Here is a 20591-nt window from a genome sequence, read left to right on the forward strand (position 1 = left end):
GAATAAATTAACAAAATTAGTCCAGGTAACAAATATGCACTCCAAAGAATCAATATGAGAACTTACTAAAGTTCTATCTGTCTGTCTAGCTCGTGTTTACAAATAGCCAAGACTAATACCAGTTAGCTAAAAAGAAAATTCACATGTATGTATAGAATGCAGATAGCTTGTATCCCAGAAAACTAACTATACAAATAGCTTAAACGTTAGCCAAGAAATACTCCACTATCGCTTGAAAAAAAATTAAATAATGAAAGTTAAATAAAATAGAAGCCAATTAAAGCAATAATGAGTGATAGTGGAAAAATATAAACAAATTAACCGAATAGCTTGTGATATAATCTATTTCTCTTCTCTCTCTCTCTCTATATATATATATATACACACAGTATATATCGGTCTAATTCTCTCTGAGTGAATCTCTCTCTCTCTCTCTCTCTCTCTCAGTTATTTCCGGTTCCTTTCTTTCTGTTCGTGTGTGTATGTCCGTGTGTATGTGTGTGTGTGTGTGTGTATATCTGATACTAAGGTGTGTTTTCCACCACACACACAGTCTAACAACAGAGGCAGCAGCGGCAGCAGGACCCACACCACGGACTCGGGTTCTCTCAGCCCCAGCTGCCGCCTCTGTCCTCGGCCTCTGAAGCTCCAGCTTCTTCGCTCTCTGACACCGGGCCATGTTTCCAGCGGCAGGCGGCGAGGAGTGACTGTTTTTCTGCCTCGACTGCAGCGCAGCTCGGGCGGCGACTTTTAACGTATTTTTTTGGGGAGAGAAAACAAAAAACACAAGGCAAAAACAGGACGACAAAGAAGAGTGCGAAGAAGGGACAGAAATCCAGGCCCCTTGTACGATTTTCTCCCGACATTCACTACCGGATAGCGGGATGTCGGAACGCGGAGGTCTCCCGCGGACTGGGGGCGTCCCTTCCCCTCACATGCAGCCCTCCAAGCCGGTCAGCATCACCTCCAACCGGCCTGTCCATATGAACCTGTTCGCTACCTGGGAGGTGGACCGCTCCTCTCCCAGCTGTGTGCCCAGGTATGTCAGTGAATAGTTGGCAGTTGTTGTGCTGTTTGTCTCGTTGTATTGGAACAACTTCCCATCACATTTCAGCTACTTATACCCTGTGGTTGCTTTAGGTCATTCACTAGAAGTGTATGGTGGCGTGTTCCTGGTAGTAATACTAACATCTGTCTGCAGTTTCACTTACCTCCTTTGTTGGATTTTGGGCACGTAATCTCCATGCTAGTATTTTTGCCTGCCCCACTAATTCCACATAGATGGAACCAATAGAGGGCAGTGCATTGGCTGAAGACATATATTATCATATAATATTCATAAAGTGATACTACAAAGCTTAAACTTTACCCCAAAAACCTAACAAAATATAAAGCAAAGTTATAATTGGTTAAATAATTAGTTAATGCATACGAATTGCTAAACATTCAGTAATGTGAACATTTTTTTATAATTAGCAAAAGTACATGGAGTTGTTGGTCAAAAAAAAAAAAACCCAACAAAAAAAACACTAACTGATAACCTAAAGGGCAATGTGAAAAATGTCTTAATGGCGTTACCAGTGGTATTGGTAATGGGAATTAATGGTACCATATGTAAGACTAAGTCAAAGCTAATTATGAAGCTAAATGTCCCAAAGTTCACATATCCTGTTTAATAAAGGAACTCTCGGTGTTTGTTTTTTTTTAGATGTGACAATAGATATGTTGCGTGAACAACACAGCGTGTATGGTGTTAAAGGGAAGCCATGCAACATGGTTTCGGTGGACAAACATTAGCTTGTGGTTAAATGAAAGCTAGCAGGGCTGTTTGGGTTGGAGCAGCTGCAGCATTTCCACAGCAGTGTGTATCAGTACCTGAGCCATGCAGACACAAAGCCAGACACAGCGTTGTGTTGCAGACTGTCACCATGACTGTACTGAGTGCACACACATCTCCTGCTGTGATGAATTGGTTTTGTAGGGGACGACACAGGGGACAGTAACGGGGAAGGAATGGGGAAAAAGCAGCTACATCACGTTTCCTTGACATGTTGTGATGGATGTTGGTTGTTGATGTGGGAGGTGCAGTGCAGCAAGGTCACAGTAGGTGAGACACCTCATCACAAGCTGTCGTCTCAGACCAACACCACCGGAAGGATTGTCTGTATCATATCAGGAGTTTTGGGTTCTTCCCTCATCCAGATCCTGCTACTTTGCCAGTAATAGCCATTTTTAAAAATGTTTTTGGCATAAGTGTTTGCAGCAGTTTGCCAACCTGAGGCTCAACACTTAACGATACCTTGTTTAGAAGCCCTACTTGCAGGAAAAGTTTGTTTTTTTTTTTGAAGGTTGAGGCCAAAGTTTCCCCTCCTCTTCTTTTTGCCAGGAAATTGACCTTTTCTCAAACCCTTACACTAAAAATCTACAGCTGTTGAACCACATCCTGTCCCTCATGCTGCAGAGCATTTTTTCAGCAGCTTTGTTTTTTTTTACAATCCTATACATGTGTAAATATTTCCTAATAATGTGTTAATATCATATTTTCCTTTATTGCATCATTTCTGATATTGTACTGTGTACAACCTTGTACAAATTAGGTTCAAATGTTGACTGATGATTTATATGACACCTGAAATCTGTGGAGCAGTAGAGGTCCTTCTTTAAAAAAATCAATATAAAATCTTACATTATAGACACTGCTGTCATTTTGTTAGCTCAGAGTGACTTTTTAGCTTGCTTGCCAACAGCAAAATAACCACCTACCCTCTGATTAGTTGTCTGCTTTGGCTTGTTACTGTTGCTCTTATGCAGCCTCATGAGTGGTTGGAGAACAATATTATGGTGAAAAAGTAGAAATTCAGTGCCCACAACTTGTTGTATCTGATGTGGCACTGGCTTAGCAAGAGATATAGGACACACATGTATATAATACGTATAAGTATATATATATATATGTTGCAGGCACCACCCTCCAGCATCTCCAGATACTCTTAATTTATCTGCTTGTCTGCTATAACATCCGTGGTTATGAGTCAGATTTGAGGTCAAAGGTCAGCCTTTGTAGAGACTAAGGAGCTGCTCATGTGAGTCACAGGCTGCTGAGCACAGTCTGAGAGTCAGTGTTGGGTTTTTTATAAGCAAATTCAAACCATAAACAGTGCTTGTATCTGGGTGTTAAAATTAGTCTGTGACATTTACAGGCCGGTAAACTTCTAGTAGGTGTCCATCTAAAGTGCAGTTTGTTGTCAGGCAGCTCAGCTGCAGCCTCTACCTGACACCAGTCCAGATGTTTGGGCTGCTAAAAGCATTTAACAGGAATAAAGCCTGCATTAAAAGCTCGACACACACAGCTCACACACCAACAAAGACTTAGGGAAGTGTTTTTGTCTTTTCCTGTTGTGGTCATGTTGCATCCTCCACCACAGGCTTGTAAATAAAGTCTCTGATGTGTGATCCGGAACGTCTCAGGCTAAACATGAAAACGAGTATGGGTTGTCAAAAGCAGTAAAACTAGCAAATAAATGACACAAAGGGAACAAATGACAAATGAAACATTTAGAAAACAAATTCAAAATAAATGACTTATAAAGGGTTGGTGACATTTAGCTCTGTATGATAAACGTTTAGCCTTTTTCACTGTGTGAAGTCTTTGATGGTTTTTGGATATCTTTAACCCACCTACAGATATTTTAGCTAATAATTATGTCATCTGCATTCTCTCAGAACAATGGAATGTTTGGTACATTTGAGACAAAGACTCTGAAATAACATGCCGTACGTAGCCAAAACTGTGAGCTATTTGCCAAGGAAGGCTACCTGCATATATGTGACAAATATCTTATAGAGGGTTTTTTGCCAAGGAAGGCTACCTGCATATATGGGGGGTTTTAAAAAAACACTTTGTGTGTTTTTAGTTGTTTCAAGGTCATTTTGCTGCACAATTCTCCTGCGTTAGCCACAGCCAAATATTATACATTTTTGGCACTCAATACTTTTGAGTATTGACTTTTTGTTTTTGCGCAGTCGTCACGGTTGGTTAAATATCTTTGATTTCTCTGCAGCAGTAGCGACAAGAAACTGTGGTGTTGGAGGAGGAGGAACAGGAATGAAAGCAGTGACTCTGTCATTTACATTCTAATAGGATTTATCACAGGCTCCAGCTGAAGGAGTGGGGCTTTGGAAATGAAAAGAAACTGAGTTTGACCCATTTACTCCTCGTCTCTGTAACTAAACCACCTCCTCATTTCTTTCTCCATCTGAGGTGTTGTTGCTACTGTATAACCCCATCCTGTCTCGTCTACCCACAATGCCTCTTGGTATGTTGTTTAATCGTGGTGAGTTGCTGGCAGGCACGAACCTGCTCTCAGTTGTTTTCTCCGTGTATCTCCAGAGAACCTGGACAGATGCTGAACATGTCGACCCCTGTGGGACGTCTTAGCCACCAGGTTTAGAAACTTTAGGTAATACTAAGTCTGGTTACTTATAATACATTTGACAATGGAAGGAATGACTAAACAACAACCAAACCAACGCTGGTGTGCTAAAAAAAGTACATAAAATAGCCCAACATGATTGTTTGTGGAAAAGTTCCCCTGTCTTTTCTGTCCTCAACCCAAATATGTTTTTATGGCTCTAACCCTGACTCCTCTCCACCGAGTGTCTCCTCTGAGGTCTCTTCCTCTTTCTCTCCTCCTGACCTTCTTTCCTCTCCTTCTACTACATAGGAATAAATCATTTGTCTGACTGCAGGGTGATTCCTCTCCTGCAGCCTCCTCTGGCTTTCCGTTGCTTCCTTTCCTTCACCACACGGCCAGGAAATGTTCTTTTCTGCAGCCATTTATTCCCGCCGACGTTTCTCTGAAAATTGGCCTCACACCGTATGTTTCTGCAACTACAAACTTCAGTGAAGGTTTCAAATCCTATTTCATCAAAATGTTCTGTCATTTTTCTAAAAATAGAAGCTAAGACAGATGTTTAGCACTTAGGTGAAATGCACTTTTTGCAGCAGATTCTATTTTTTCTGGTATTTTCCAGTGCAGACTTTTATCATGGACTGAGGTCTGATTCTTCTCTACATAATGCACCTGTCATTTTAATCAGCTGTAGATCTGGACTGCAGACAGTCATGCACATTCAGCAGTGGTTTCTGCCTGTGGCTTTTACACACAGAGAGATTTCCACAAGTGCTGAGCCTTTCTTACTGGTAGCATTAGCCCGTGGTTGGTATCTGTTGGTATCTGTATCTGGTTCACATCCATCCTGATTCTTGTCTGTCCTAAATCACTGGTCTGTTAAACTGAGGCTCCAGTATTTGACCACACTTCAAACTGTAGTTTTCATGGCATTTGTCCCAAATTCTCTATGTTTGCTTTTTATTTCTGTAAACTTTGTTTATAAAACGTTCCCGGGAGTTTGCACCACAAATGGTTTGAATTCCATCCTCCAGCAGAGTGAGCGCCCAGGCCTCCTCATGCAGCCACTCTGTGTCAGGTATTTCAGGAATGAGCTCAGTGGCAGAGCTTCTCATCCAGCATGATTAAAGAAAGCCCCCTCACAGAGCACAGGTGGGGGAGGGAGGCAGAGTCCCATGACTGCTGCTCTCACAGCCACATTCAAACCACGGCATTCTTCTTAAAATATGAGAAGATCCTTTTTTTGTGTGTGTGTAAACAGGAAACAACAGCTTCTTTGACTCTTCAGTTTCACAAGGATCCACAGATGAACACCAACAGTGAAGAAATAAAAAAAAATTTTAAAGCATGACACCGGAACATTTTTTTACCATGAACTAAGGTTGTGCAAATGGGTTCCCATGAAGAAATCAAAAGATGCACTCAAAGAAAAAAATCCTGAGAATGAAACAGAAGAGCAACAAAAAGGCTGTTGTTTTTTGGCTGAAAAGTATTTTCATATAGACAAATAACAATGACTGCAATGACATTAAAATGATGTCCAAAAATATTAGCTCAGGACAGTAGGGACAGTAGTTAGAATTTAGTGACAAACTTGTTAGATATCCAGCCTGGTAAAATTTGGCCAGATCATAGATCTGGAAAAGAAAATTTAGGAAAAAGGTGAAAATAATTGCCAGAAAAAATGTTACATGTAGCCATGAAATAGACAAACCTCAGATAAATAACATGTAGTCAAAACAAAGATCACATTTGTTAAAAAGGTTAAAATTTAGCCAAAGATAAAATGTATCCCAAAGGAAAGATAAGATGTGTGAAGAGTAAATGGCAGTTTTGTCATTTATTCTTTGCTAAATAAATTCAACAAATTCAGCTAGAAACAAGTTAAAATGTAGCAAAAACTTTGCCTAAAAAAGATAGCTTTTTTTTTTTTAAAAAAAAAAAGCTAAACTAAAAAGTGTGCTATTTGTGCACAAAAGGGGATAAAAAAATATTTAGAGGATTTTTTTTTCATTCATCAAAACTACCAAAATCCAAAAATGAGCACATCAACAGTGCACTCACATCACGTCAGTCTGTCAAACACGTCTGAGCAGACAGATCTTTGTATCAGACCGTGTTCTACCGTGAAAAGTATACCAACTATGATTCCGGAGGGAAAATGACATCACTTCCTGTTGTTGTAGGTAGGGGTGAAGAAAACTACTGGCTGGCTCATGCTCACAGTGAGACGAGGCGTCTTCCATCGTAGGTGGACTTGATCAGATCTATTTCTGGATGGTGAAATATTGCCGTTTTATTGGTTGTGATTCAGTCATTATTAACTATGCCTTTGGCAGAGCGGATGCTCCAGTCGACACCTAAGATTAGTTCCACACACGGAGCTAAGGTATCTTCCAAATACCAGGGGTTGTTTCCTTAAAATGTTTGTCCCACTGCTTTACACTAATGACTGTGTTCCTGTGCTAAGAGCCCTAAATCGTAGAGCTGACAAAGCAGCCTAAGTGAAAACAGCAGGGTCGTGACATTAAAAATAGATGCTTATCTCCTGCCTGGTAACTGCACACTGTGGGCTGGAAGCAGCGGCGGTTGCAGAAATGCAGGATGTTGTGAATTATACATTGTGCATTTGTTAGACTCGTTTGCTATAATTGTCTGGCAACACAATAGTCTTGGGATGACACGCGGCCGTTCCTCGAGTGTCAGCGTTACATTATCCCTCAGCCTGCCCACTAAGGCCCGGCCGATGAATGGAAATAGAAGAGGAATACTCCAACGCAGGAGGGCAGCCCAGGGTAGTAGTGATGATTAAGATGCTCAAGCTCTGCCTCCTGGTCCTGGCACGGCTCGTATCTCTGCACAGCTGAGAGTTTTAGAGGTTTGGAGTTTCCTTCCCTTGGCTCAGATGAGTGTACAGTAACATCCGACCTAGGTGATCTGATCCCACACTGACAGCTTTAACCCCTGGTCTCGGTCCGTCCTGATTAGGGTTGCATTATCTTAGATCCTGAAAATGTGTGCATACCAAAAAGAGGTTAGCCTTGTCTCTCTATATGCAGGTAATTTGTGGTTAATGATTCCCAGGACTATGAGGGTCAGGTCAAAAGTTTAAAATACATTTTTTTCCATCAGATAATTCTGTCACAACCTGCTTCTTTGCTTGGTCTAAGGCTTGAAATCCAGTTCTGTTCAAATGGTCCTCAGTTTTAGAACAAGAAAACAATTGTCGGAAGCTGAATTAAATATGATATGTGTGTGAGTTCAACTTTTGACAAAGATATGATAAAACTTGATAACAATCTGCAACATGTTTTCTCAAGATGTGGAGAAACCAAACAAGTGCATTTCTTTTTTTTTAAACCTCTAAACCCTCCAAATCTAAAGGTACTACAGTCCTAGCATTTAGAGCTGCACTAGTTCTAACCTGGAGCTGGAAACAAACCCTGACTTATTTATATTCATTATATTACCTGGAGCTGGAAACAAACCCTGACTTTGTCCTTTGGTATTCTGGTGTATTCAGGAAGTCCAACCATATTTTGCTTATCATATTTCTGCAGTCTAATGAATTGGAGGAACAAGGCTCGAGGAATGGCCAAACACTAACCCTATGTCAAATCACACATGTAATTGGTGGTTGCTGGAAACCCTTTAATGTTGAAAAGTGGATTTTAAGACATTTGGAGGGGGCCGGGGCCCCAATGTGGCTCTGGTGATGCCATAGCTTTTTGTGCTCCTTTCTTCCCCCTGCGCCTGCTGCTGCTGCTGCTGCTGCTGCTGCTGCTGCTGCTGCTGCTGCAGTGTTAACCTTGTGGTCAATCTCTGCAGTGGTCTGATAAGACCTTTTCTGCAGTTCCATAATATTTACATGTGTTTTTTCAGAGCTAAACACTAATTGTCTGCAGGCATGGTTTCCTCCACCACTGTGCAATCATGGACTTCCATCTGGCGTCACACAAACACACACACACGCACACGTACGTGCACAGACCTCCTCCTTCTGGGGGAGGACAGTGGCCCTGACATATGCTCGGCTTTCATTCAATGTGCCAAAAACTGGGACACAGCGGTGTCCAGCTACATAAAAGGAAACACAAATCAGGCTGACAATAGACACATGGTCACACACACTTCAATAACACACACTTATGTGTGTGTGTGTGTGTGTGTGTGTGTGTGACAAACCATTTCAGTGTGCTTTCAGCTTCATACATGAGTTGGAAGGAAGGCAACAGTAAATTAAGTGAAATAAAATCTCAACTTTTTTTCATATCAACTCTACAGAATTTAGAAAGTTCTTGAAAACAATTTAATTAAAAAACGTTTAAGTTTTTTAACATAAATAATTCTTCCTCTACCTGCATACTCCTTATACTCCAAGTAAACGCAATTAAAAACAATTTATTGTATTACTCAATTCCTGTTGCCCAATTTACCAGAAAATGTTTGCAATGTTCTTTCACAGCACACACACACACACACTCTCCCTCTCTCTCTCTCTAAAAGACCAGTAAGAGGAACTCAGTACTTCATTTGGTGCTGCTACTGCAGTATCTTCACACGTCCAATCAAACAATGCCTGCTCATGTCTGTAATCCTCTGCAGGTCAGGTTACATTACATTTATACCCGTCCCCATGCAGCCAAGTGATAACAGCTGCTTGTAATGGACTTAACACTGATTGACCCTGACACGGTGCCTGTGTTTAAGGCTTACTGATTATAATTTATTGACGCTCACTCAGTTCAGTTGCTCTCTCTGGTTTATTTCTCCTCAGCAGCGGTCGAGATTGAGAATTATTTACCATCAATAATTTATGGTTTGCTCACCAGTCTGACATCAGCAGTCAAGTTTACATTTACAGTATCATTGTAACATAACACAAACATTAAACGTAACATTAAACCAACACAATACAACATAAAAAAAAAAACTGGACACACTGCATGCTGAAGGGAGTCACAAAGTAAAAACTTAACAACCATAAACGGCTGACGAAGCATTGCTGTCCTGATGTCTAATGGACGTTGACGGAGCCCGGTGTGTCTGATTGGTAAAGGCTGAGTCTGCCCTCCTTATTAATGCCTCTGTGCGTCCTTGCCTCAGGCTGTGGGATCTGGAGCAAGACAGAAAGTGATGGAGTGAGGGAGGAGTGAAAAGAGAAGGAGTTTAGTGAGAGTAAAGAAGCAAGAGCCAATAGAATATACATCAGGATGTCAGATGTCCCAGCACAGCATACAGCTATAGAATCATAATGACAGCGGTTTGAGCTCTACAGGAGTAGTGAGGAGTACCAACTAAATCTTTACTCCTCTGATTGTACTTCTCAGAAAAGTAGCAGCAAACAGATGTGGTTTAAAGTTAGCCTACAAAAGCTTATTAAAGTTTATTTTGCAAAATAAAAGCCTAGTAATAGTCCAGTGAACGCTGTACAAAAGAACCCTGTTAGCAAAAGGAAATCCTTAGATGCTGTGGTAAACTTGCAGTTTAGCAAAGGACGCTAACACAACTTGAACAACCTGTGGGGTTTTTTTCCCTGTTTTGTTGTTGCTGTTGCTGCTGCTTTGCATTCCGCAGCAACATTCTTGCTGTTGTGTGTGTGTTTCCAGTGTGTAGCACTGCTGTTACGGTGCAGTTCACTACCTCACCTTCAGTGATCCTGCAGTGAAGTGAAAACCTGCAGGTGCTACAGTGGTTTCTCCTCCTCGCCTCCCTGCTGCCGTCTGCGTCGCTCAGTCTGATTGTGGACCTGGAGTGAGATGGTGGTGCAGTGATTGTGTGATTGTGTTTGGCATCACTTGAATTAGTGTCCTGGATGACCTTGGACCTCAGCAGTCTTTGAATGTGGTGATTGTGTGATTGTGTTTGGCATCACCTGAATTAGTGTCCTGGTTGACCTTGGACTTGCTGTTGTTTTGAATGTGTGTGTGTGTGTGTGTATGTGTGTGTTTCTGCAGCCTGTAACATGACTCTATGCTTCATTGAGTACAACCAGTTTTCCCCCACCATGCGGACCAAACCATGTAATGCTTTACAGTGTGTGTGTGTGTGTGTGTGTGTTCTGGGTGTCGGATCATGTCAGTGACCTATGATCTGCTCTGCAAACAGAAAAAGAAGGAAAAGGAAAAGACAGCAGTCTCCCTGTAGTGGTGTCGTCAGATTTGCACAGCTGTGAAAATGAAGTAGGGGGCGCTGTGAGTCTTCATGATGACCTATCCTCTTAAATTCATCAGTTGATACACAAGCTAAAGTTTTTCTCTCAGCTTCTCTTATTACTGACTTGAGCAGTGAAATAGTTCCACTCTGCCATGTTGGGTCTATGATGAACAGAGAGCTGGAACTTTCTTCTTCTTTTTCTGTGTTTATTGTTCTCTTTCATACAGTGGTTAGAGGTTGGGCCTCTTCCTTTACTCAAAGTAGATAACTAGTTTACTAAAACCGGGGGCCGGCAATGGACTAGAGAACCGTCCAGGGTGTAGCCCCGCCCTCACCTGACGACTGCTGGGATTGGCTCTTTCTTAGCCTGTGAACCCTGAAGGGATGAAGTGGTAGAAGTGAAATGAATGGACGTCTCCACAGCTGATCGTCTGTCATTCTTCACTGCTACCCTTATGGAGCTTTTTTTTATTGACATTAAAATGTCCCAGATCAATGCTTATAATTGAAAATAAAAATTCCCATTAGGAGAATAGACATGACATTCACAAATAGCTGTAAAATAACACAGCATTGCATAAGTGCGAGTTCTCTTCACTTTACACCTAAAATTAAAGGCACCACATTTGAAACGTCCTGACGTTTTCTCACAGATTAAACCGCAGAAAATGTTGTTTGTAAATTTGGAATTTTTCGTGCTCTTAATCTCAAGCTTGAAAAGAAGAAATCTGTGACCAGTCATGAAACTTGACAGATGGAGGGGTGATGAGAGGAGGTCGATGAGATGGAGGAGGTGAGAGCAGTGCCTGCTGTGAGGAGTCAAAAAGGCAGGGGGAGTGTGAAGAACCTGAGGGTGAGGTGAGAGGAAAGGATCTGGAATGGAAAAGAAAGGAGGAGGAGGAGGAGGATTGTTTCAGGAGCAACGTCAAAGCCAGGCTGACTGAGAAAAGGAGGAGGAGATATGGTGGAGAGAGTTAAGCTCCTTTTTATTCCTTCTCACCTCCTCTTCATTATCTCTGCCTCCTCCTCCTCATCCCTTCCATCTGTCTCCCCTCTACGTATCTCTCTCTTTCGTCACAGCCAGACTGGACCTTCTTTTCTCTGCAGTCATGTCTGTGCCTGCCTCCTCCATTCATCCATGTGTGTATGTGAATATACGTATATATACATATATACATAAACATACTGTATATATGTATATGTATACATATATATGTATATATATTTACATGTATATGTATACATATATATGTATAAATGTATATGTATATATGTATATATGTATCTATATGTGTACGTGTGTGGCGTGAAACCAATAATTATACTGGTATTCTATTATTCTATTATTTGTGTATTTCTTCTTGCTACTGAATCAATATTGAGACATTAAGATCAATATCTAAATCTAATCAATAATGAATTGAATTGTGACCTAAAGAATCTCAATCAAATTGAATTGAGTCATTCTTATCAATAACACCGTCCTAATATATACAGTATATATGAATCTCAATCAAATTGAATTGAGTCATCAGTAACACTGCCCTGATATATACAGTATATACAGCATTTGTATGTGTGTGTTTGTAATATATTTGACTGCATCACTAGGATCAAACATGATAATTTGTGACTCCAGGATTCCATAACTCATTTAGTTTCCTCTCCAGGTTGAAACCTAGAACCTTGCAGAAAACCCAGATTTTTGAGTTTAGAGCTACCTTAAAACAGTGGTTTTTAACCTGGGTTCGATCGAACCCCAGAGGTTCATTACCTCCAACAAGGTGAAGAACCACTGCCTTAGAAACATTGTACAGTGTTTGTTCATGGCTGAGGTTCTCATCTCTTAAAGTTTTCAAAGGGAATGACGATATCATTCCTTAGAGAGGAGGCTGTGACAGTTGATAGATGTTGTTGGAGGATGGTCTTTGTCCTACCTGGCTTTCACTTGAACAGCATTGTCAGACGAGTGCACTGTGTTAGCTCTCACTATCTCCGACCTGTTTACCCTGTTTCTTTTTTTAGCTTCTGATTTCTGTGGTTTGAGGTTGTAGCCTGTTTTTTCTCTCGCTCTCTGTCAAAGTGTGTCGAGTGTTTAAGACAAGGACGCACTAAAACAGGCAGTTTTACAACGTTTGACATTGTAAAGAGCAGAACTTTGTGATTTTGTGGGATTTAAGTGCCCTTTTGGCACAAACACAAAACCTCCCACAGAGCTTGAAGGCACCGTAAGGTCAGCGTCGTCCAGGTTTATAATCCAACGCTTGTTTTCACAGATTGAATTCATGCCAGAGGCGGCACTTTGCCACGCTTGTGGAGGATAATGTTTTGAGGTTTTTTTCTTCTTCTGTATTTTATGGGAGCCAGTTTTTGGACTGGTTACGTAACAGACTCACAGATAAGTGTGTAAGTTACTGTGTTTGTAGCTGAAACTGGAGGAGTTTTTTTTTTTTTTCAGTCGGAAAGACGAGCAGACGTTGCTGTGCAGATGGCAACTCACTCCGGGGAAAGCGTCACACACACAGACACACACTCATCTGTCATATCTTATGTCCATTGACTTTATTTCTAAAATGGGACGGTTTAGAAATGACGTCCAAAGACCAAAATAAATTTAGCCATAAATTAACAAAACATGTTAAAATATGCATAAATACAAAACAGGTAAAAAATATATCAAAGATTATTGGAAATATTTGGAATAAATTCCATTCATAACAAACCCAGAAATATCATTGATTTAAAAAATCTAATTTTAAATAACAAAGCAACAGAAAATTTTCCAAAGACGTTAATTATTTTTGAAAGATAACTTGATAATAGCTAGAGGCAAATTGTTTTGTCATCTTGAAAATGAAAATAAAATTGTCAAAGAAATGTAGGACACAGTTGGTTAAAATATTGATAAGCTTAGAAATGACAAAAAAAGCCAAAAATTATAAACAGTAATACAGTGTTGTCCAAAAAGATTTTAAATTTCTATCAAGGTCAGCTGCAATGTTAGTCACTCAGTCACTCAGACAATTAAATTTTTAAATTTCTATCAAGGTCAGCTGCATTGTTAGTCACTCAGTCAAATTAAAAAAATTATTCATTCATCATTCAAAAAGTTAATAGATGACACAGAACGGCCCAAAACTAAAGAGACCATAACAAACTTGACATTATATATTTTAACATATCAGTCACACCTGAGTATAAGTCGTAAACCCAGACACAGGATGAAAAAACAAATAGTCTGGAAAATTCACTAAATCAGACCAGAATTTACATTTAATCTAGAAATGCTGAAATATGGGTTAAAAAAAGCTTTAATCTAGAAATGCTGAAATATGGGTTCAAAAAAGCTAAAATAAAGAAATACGTCAGATAAAATAAGAAACCAAAACATGTTTGTCAAATTTAAAAATACTTTGATTGACTCACATTGGCAGAGACACTCAACTGGCCCAGGTGGTACTCATTAAGTACATGTGCACCCACGCTACTGCGCGTATGTGGCGCTGAGTGAACGTTGGCCATCTCTGTGTCTGTGACTCTTCATAGAGAAGTGAAATAAATTAAAGGGTTAATCCTGATAGGCTTTACAGTGGAGTGGGCAGGAGACGGGCTGACGTCAGTTCCACAGCTTGTGTTACTGGCAGGGGTGACGAGGAATAACAGGGAGAAAGGAGTGGGGGAGGAGTCACAGCATCCGTTGAATAAAAAACCATGACTGTCTTACTGTGACCCCGACCTCACGGTAACGACCTTCAGTCTGATACCACAGGTGAGAGGGAGACGGAAAATGACAGCAGCTTGTACAGTAGGTGGCAGGAGATTCCATTTTCAGATACTGTTAAGAGGAGAGCGAGGCTCTGCTTTCATTCAGTCCAGATAATTAGACACCTTCTCATTTTATTTTCTGCTGGCTTCTCCACCAAAGACAGTCTAGTCCAGGGGTGTCAAACTCATTTCCACCAGGGGGCCACATCAGCAATACAATTCCCCTTAAAGGGCCAGTTGTAAATGGAAGACTGTATCGATCATGTATAGCATATATAGAGTTTAGTGAATGCTTTTTAAGCTCCCGTGGGCCACACAAAACAGCCTGGCGGGCCGCATTTGGCCCCCGGGCCTTGAGTTTGACACATATGGTCTAGTCAAAACAACAACATCAACAACAACAAGAACAAGGTTACGTTAGAAGGTTAGGACGACAGCAGGAAGTCGACGCCCGTCACAGCCATTAGCTGATGAGAGGATATGCTAATTTCTCAACAGTTTATTAAAATTCACCTTGAATTTTGACCTTGTGAGGACATATTACATGTATAAATTTGATAAAGCCGGTCATTATCCCGAGCTGTGGGTCACGTGTGTCCCTCTAAAGGCCTGCAGAGGAGCCGTGGTGGCATCTGAAGGACTGCTGAACAGGACGTAGGTGTTTGTGTCTCCTCATGTTGAGACCACAGCAGGATTACATTTTGGATTTAGAATTGACTTCCCATTTATGATGTGTAAAAAAAAAAGTTTGTTTATATGAAAATTCCCTTCAGCGACTCGACGGCGCCATCTTGAATGTCGTAAGATCCGGTCAAGAATTCAGCTTTTCAGGAACAGATTTTCATGAAGCCCAAAAGCTCAACACTCAGAAATGACATTAATGACAAAGACTCTGTGGGTTGTATCCATTTATAGTGTCAGTAGTTGATAATTAGATCTGGCAGCTTGACAGTGACGCGTTGTTGTTCTGGAGGTAATGGTGCTACAAATGGTATAATTATATCCTGCTGTGACTCTGTTAAGACTGGAAATTTGTTTTGACCTGCTTTAATAATTGATGGTTGGCTGGAAGATGGTGCAGTAGGAGGACAGACTCATACAGGTTCTGCAGAGGGTCAGTCTCAGAGGCGCAGCAGTGCATTGTGGGTTTTCCTTCCTTTTTTTAGTTACTGCTGTATTTTGTGACAAATTATTCATCAAACCAGATCACATCATTTCCTGCTCTGTTCTGTGAATCAGGGCTGCAGTTTGTTCTCCAGAATACGTGGTTTTATGAACGGGTGCATCTCATACCTCACACAATATATCAATGTCATCGAGGTCAAAGAAACAGTAACAAAATGAGTTACAGATGACCCCAGAAAAACCAAATGTTACCAGAACTAAATTACCATTAACCAATTAAGATTAACAGAAAATTGCTTTGAAATATTTAACGTTTAAATAAATGAGGTAAAAAAAGAAACCTGAACATAAGTCCAGAAAGATTTAGATAGCCTAAGATGTTGGAAGGAGGCCAAAAGTCCACCAAAAATTGGTTAAATTGAGTTGTACAGCACATGGCTAAGACTTAGCCAATAATGACTAAAAATCCTTCAACTAATACACAACATACTTTAGGACAATTCAGTTTGAAGCGAAAAGCCCTCAAAAATGTCTTTTATTTCGCAGAAATAACTGAGAGGATTCCATAAAAAAACTGCATAGTGAGTGCAATGAAGGGAGACTGAATAAAAAGGTGGCCTAGAAAAATAATTAATATATTTAAATACTTAACAAAAATGGCCTGAAGTAAGATGGGGCTTACTTAACTAAATGGTGATCAAGAGAAAGTTGTACTGAAAATGTTGTTGTTAAAGTGTTAAGAAAAAGCTAAAAGGAAACCAGTTAATAGCTACAACTGAAATAGCTACATGTTACCCTGCAGAATGGCCTAGAACTCTGGGGGGAAATTACCTCAGAAAATGAAAAAGAATGACCAAATAATAGTGAAGTATTACATACAATTGTTTTGATTTTAAAGCTGTAAGTGAGAACGGAAATAAGACCCTAATAAGAACCAGAAATATCTTTAAAAAACCAAGAAGAAAGGCTTGTCTAAAATGTGGTGCCACCACATTGTTTAAAATCAGCTGAGAAATGTTAAAACAAAAATATATATAATCGGCCAACAGGACACCAAAAATTGGACATTAAACCACCTTAGAAATGAATACATCCAATCACATCGCACCGTCTGGCCTCGGTGAGTCAGGGAGGGCTTGTTGCTCCTCCCCCCTCACTCAGGTGCTGGCTGTTTTTCCAGAACGTGTGGTTTATCAAACAGACGTGTTTCACGTCAAACACTCAGAACCTAGATGTCATCAGTAGAGTCCTCCTGTGGAGCATGACTGCACCAAGGACACAGGAGACACAGGAGACACAGGAGACACAGGAGACACAGGAGACACAGGTAGACGTAGAGACTGACTGCAGCTGTGAGCAGGATGACAGTTATCTAACAGAGCAGAGACATTTGGTCCACAGATCCACTTCATACACACCCACCTATACAAACACACCGTTCCACATCTCCACCGTCCTCTCCCCTCTGCAGGCCCCGCCTCCACAGCCATCTGATTGGCTGTCACAGATCTGTCGGAGGGTCATGGACGAGCAGCAGTGCCCACTGCAGAGCTTTGTGACGCACTGCTCTGCAGACGGCTCGTCCTCCTGGGGAAGGAAAAGAGGATCCTAGTAGATACTGTAGTAAAAGCCAGGCCCCAGGTTAATGGAAGGTTCTGGAAATGATCAGACGTGAGACCGTGTGACCTTGGAAATGCAGGTCACCTTAATTAATGACATTATATGGTGTCCTTCAGCCTCAGGGTGGAGGTTACACACATTAGTTGATTACCTGGAGTTTTACGGTCATCTGTTTTGGCGTGTGATTCTGAACACTGGGGTTATATCTGATGTGGGTTTTGACTAGTTTTTAGTTCCCCTTGATCCTTTAAACCAAATTGCCCTGAAGTCCTTTTAACTGATTTGAACACGTTTTAGCTAATGATTTTTTCCAAAATATTTTGGTAAACAGTATCCCTAATTTTTTGGCTAACTTTAGCCAGTAACCTGCTAACTTTTAGTAGGTTGTTGGTTTGTTTTGCTTTTTGTATAATATGGTATATTAGTAACGTTAAGCACTTAGTTGTCATGCTTATTTAATTAAACGAAGATCTCGTAGTTTCCCACATTTCTGCCATATGTAATTAATTGTCCACTTTTATCCTAAGCTAAGACATTTTTTTCAAATGAACTTTTAAAATGTTTAAGGTAAACAGAATATTGTCTTGCCCTTAGCCAGAAATCAGCTAATTGAGCTGTGTGTTGATTTATTCTATTGCTTTTTAAAGCTAGTCTTATTTCATTTTTAAGAACACTTTTTTATTTGGCAACCCCTCCCCAACCCCATAATATTTGTAAAATAAATTGCCAATAAATTTACCTGCATTTTTTTTGGAAAACCTAGGACAACTACCTGCTAACGTTTGCTAATTATTATTTGTACCACTCGACTCATCAACTCAACTAAGCAAAGTTTACAGATTCATTTTATAGAAATTTATAGAAATTGACAAACAAAATACTCTTTCACAATTCTTAGCCAAAGATCTGCTATGTTTTAGCTTGTGTACAGTCTTGGACCCATCAGGTCTGCCGTGTGTTCCTTCAACAACACAAGTCTTAGACTTGACAGAAGAACCTTTGTCTTTTTACATGGATGTTAAAAAAAACTGTTGTGCTGCTCTTAGGGGTATAATTTTAGTTTACAAAGGCTTTTTTTTTTTGGATATTTTTTGGCACTGATAGTGTTTTTGCTCCCGCTCGTATATATATATTTCTCCTGGAGATCAGAACCGTAGATCATTTGTCCTGCAGGTGAGACCAACCTGCTGCTCTTCACAGGCCGGGCCTTTAACAGAAGCTGCCACATATGGTGTCCTACCCCTCAGTTTTCACATACACTCATTCCCAGACACTCATTCCCCACTAAATGCAAATACAAAATATTCAAATACAACACGCTGTTTCCCCCCCGGGCGACGAGCGTTTACTGCGTTCTGTTCGGTGCTCACGCTGTGCTGTCACTCATGCTCTGTTGTAATAATGAGAATCCAGGGCCTGAGATCTGTTTTCAGTGGAATCACGCTGTTTTTTAAAAAAAAAAAAAAAAAAAAAAAAAAAACAAGCCAGAGAGATAGAGAGAAGGAAAAATAATTCACCGCTTCTGCTGCAAACTGTTGACATCTTCACAGGCCGTCTCTACTCAGCCCACAGCTATTTTAGGAGTGTTGTTAGTGAGGAAGTGAGTGCTTGTTATTTTCACAGCCTGAACTACCAGATATTATTTACATCCTCTCTCTCTCTCTCCCTCTCCCTCTCCCCTCCTCTCTTTATATCTCTCTCTGTCTCTCTCCCGCTCCCTCGTCCTCTCTCCTGTTCATTTGTTTCTCAGATGGTTTTGACCCCATCTTTGAATGGATCATACTTATTGAATTTCTTCCTTTCATTGGTCCAAATGAGTCAGGACTTCATTTCCGAGGCTTAGGTGTGACGTTGGTTCACGCTGCACAAATGTGATTCATCACAGTTAGGTCCAGATTGATGGTGAAGTGTTTACCAGTCAGGTCCTCGGAGGTTTGTGAATCAGTGCTACAACTGAGTGACCGGGGCAATCATCTGTGGCTGTAGGAGCAACCCTAATGTCTCCTGTGCGATCTGTCCATCAGGGGACATGTGACCTCGTTGACTTTGACGCCATGTCTTCTCCATAGTTTGATTTCATAATGTCCTTAGATGCATCCTTCTCCACTTGTTCATGTTCAATCCTTTCCTTTCCTTAGCATTGGTCTGTCTGTCTTACCTCACCAGACCATCGGTCTTCTCTCGCTCGCCGCTGAAGGACCACGCCCAACGTCTTTGTCCACCAAGTGTATTTATAATCAGTGACATCACAGCATTGACTTTTAACAGAGGGGCAGTAAAGAGTCGGATCCTCCTCCTTTATTCCCTGCTCTCCTCATTATCATTCCATTACAGGGGTCATCCATCCCTGACGGACAGCTGAACCGAGCGCAGCATAACACTCACTATGACACACACCAGAACACACACATTTACTGAGATTCACTGATCCAAGTTACGGTGTAAATTAAAATACCTTGTCACAATCTGAGTGTTCTTTTTTTCCCCTCTTCTGTGGAACACTAAATCACCGTGTCCATCTCACATATTACTGTACTGACTTTATTTGTCCTTCATCTCCTGCCGTCACTCAGCTGAACAAACACACTGCACTTAGTTGTGGTTTGTGTGCCAGACTATTTTTCTCTTAAAAGAGGCTTTTTGTTATTGATAGCTTTAACCTCTCTGGGCTTTTTGAAGATCTGTGGACGCCTCAGCACTGAGGCTTCAGTGAGAGATGAAGTGAAAGATGAAAGGCAGGCATGTGTTTTCACACACAAATCAGAACAATGCATTAACAAAAAGAGTGTGTTTTGACAGAGCACTCTGGTTGACTTTAATCCCCACATCAAACCTGGGTCAGTCTGTGGTTCAGCTCGGTGCTGACCCAACTATTGATCCGTTTCCTCTTTGAAGGACTGTTTTCATCATTGGTTGATCTTATGTGTTGGTTTCAGTTGCTCTGTCTTTTTATAAAAACATGTCTTTAGCTGTCATCTGTCCAATGTCCACACATTAGCATTGAGTTTGTTTTCCTTTAAATGACATTGTTATTGACAAACCAAGAAAAAAGTTCCAAAAACTCTTTTATTGTAGTAATTTAGCAACTTTTTAAACTACTAGCTACTTTTTTGTCCAAAAACTCTTTTATTGTAGTAATTTGAGGCTAACTCATAGTTTCCGTCTGTATTCATGCCTGTTTTTGTTGCTAACATTTAGCAACTTTTTAAACTACTAGCTACTTTTTTGGCTGCTGGTAGCTATTTCAGGTTAACTGTAGCAGGCTGCTTTGGTAATTGTTTGAAAAGTTTGCAATGTATTAAATTACCTTTAACTATAATAAGTCAACTTTGTAAATTTCATTTAGCACTTTAGATGATTTGCTAACCTTAGGCCAAGGATGGGCAAACTTTTTGGCTCACACGCAGAAATGAGGATCAAAATATGACTGGCGGCCTGGTTCAGTGTTAGGTGGATGTAAAATGCTGGACGAAATATTTTACTTGAATACAAGAATAAACCTAAACTTTTAAA

At 40.5% G+C, this 20591-nt stretch overlaps 1 protein-coding gene across 5 annotated transcripts in view; it reads left to right on the forward strand.

Annotated features, from left to right (window-relative positions):
• The first annotated feature begins 463 nt into the window (after positions 1-463).
• Positions 464-20591, forward strand: part of pacs1 (phosphofurin acidic cluster sorting protein 1) — a 32859-nt gene continuing 12731 nt past the window's right edge. For 3 of the 5 annotated variants that reach the window (XM_017036619.2, XM_017036623.2, XM_008320879.3), the window contains exon 1: positions 465-1039. In XM_017036619.2, coding sequence (XP_016892108.1) covers positions 885-1039 — 155 coding nt within the window. In that variant the 5' untranslated portion in view covers positions 465-884. Of the gene's footprint in view, positions 1040-20591 lie in introns of all 5 variants that reach the window. The other 2 variants (XM_017036627.2, XM_017036628.2) reach the window with 2 other exon arrangements.

The sequence above is a fragment of the Cynoglossus semilaevis genome, chromosome 1, assembly GCF_000523025.1.
Source record: "Cynoglossus semilaevis isolate Cse_v1.0 chromosome 1, Cse_v1.0, whole genome shotgun sequence".
In the NCBI taxonomy this organism is placed as follows: Eukaryota; Metazoa; Chordata; class Actinopteri; order Pleuronectiformes; family Cynoglossidae; genus Cynoglossus; species Cynoglossus semilaevis.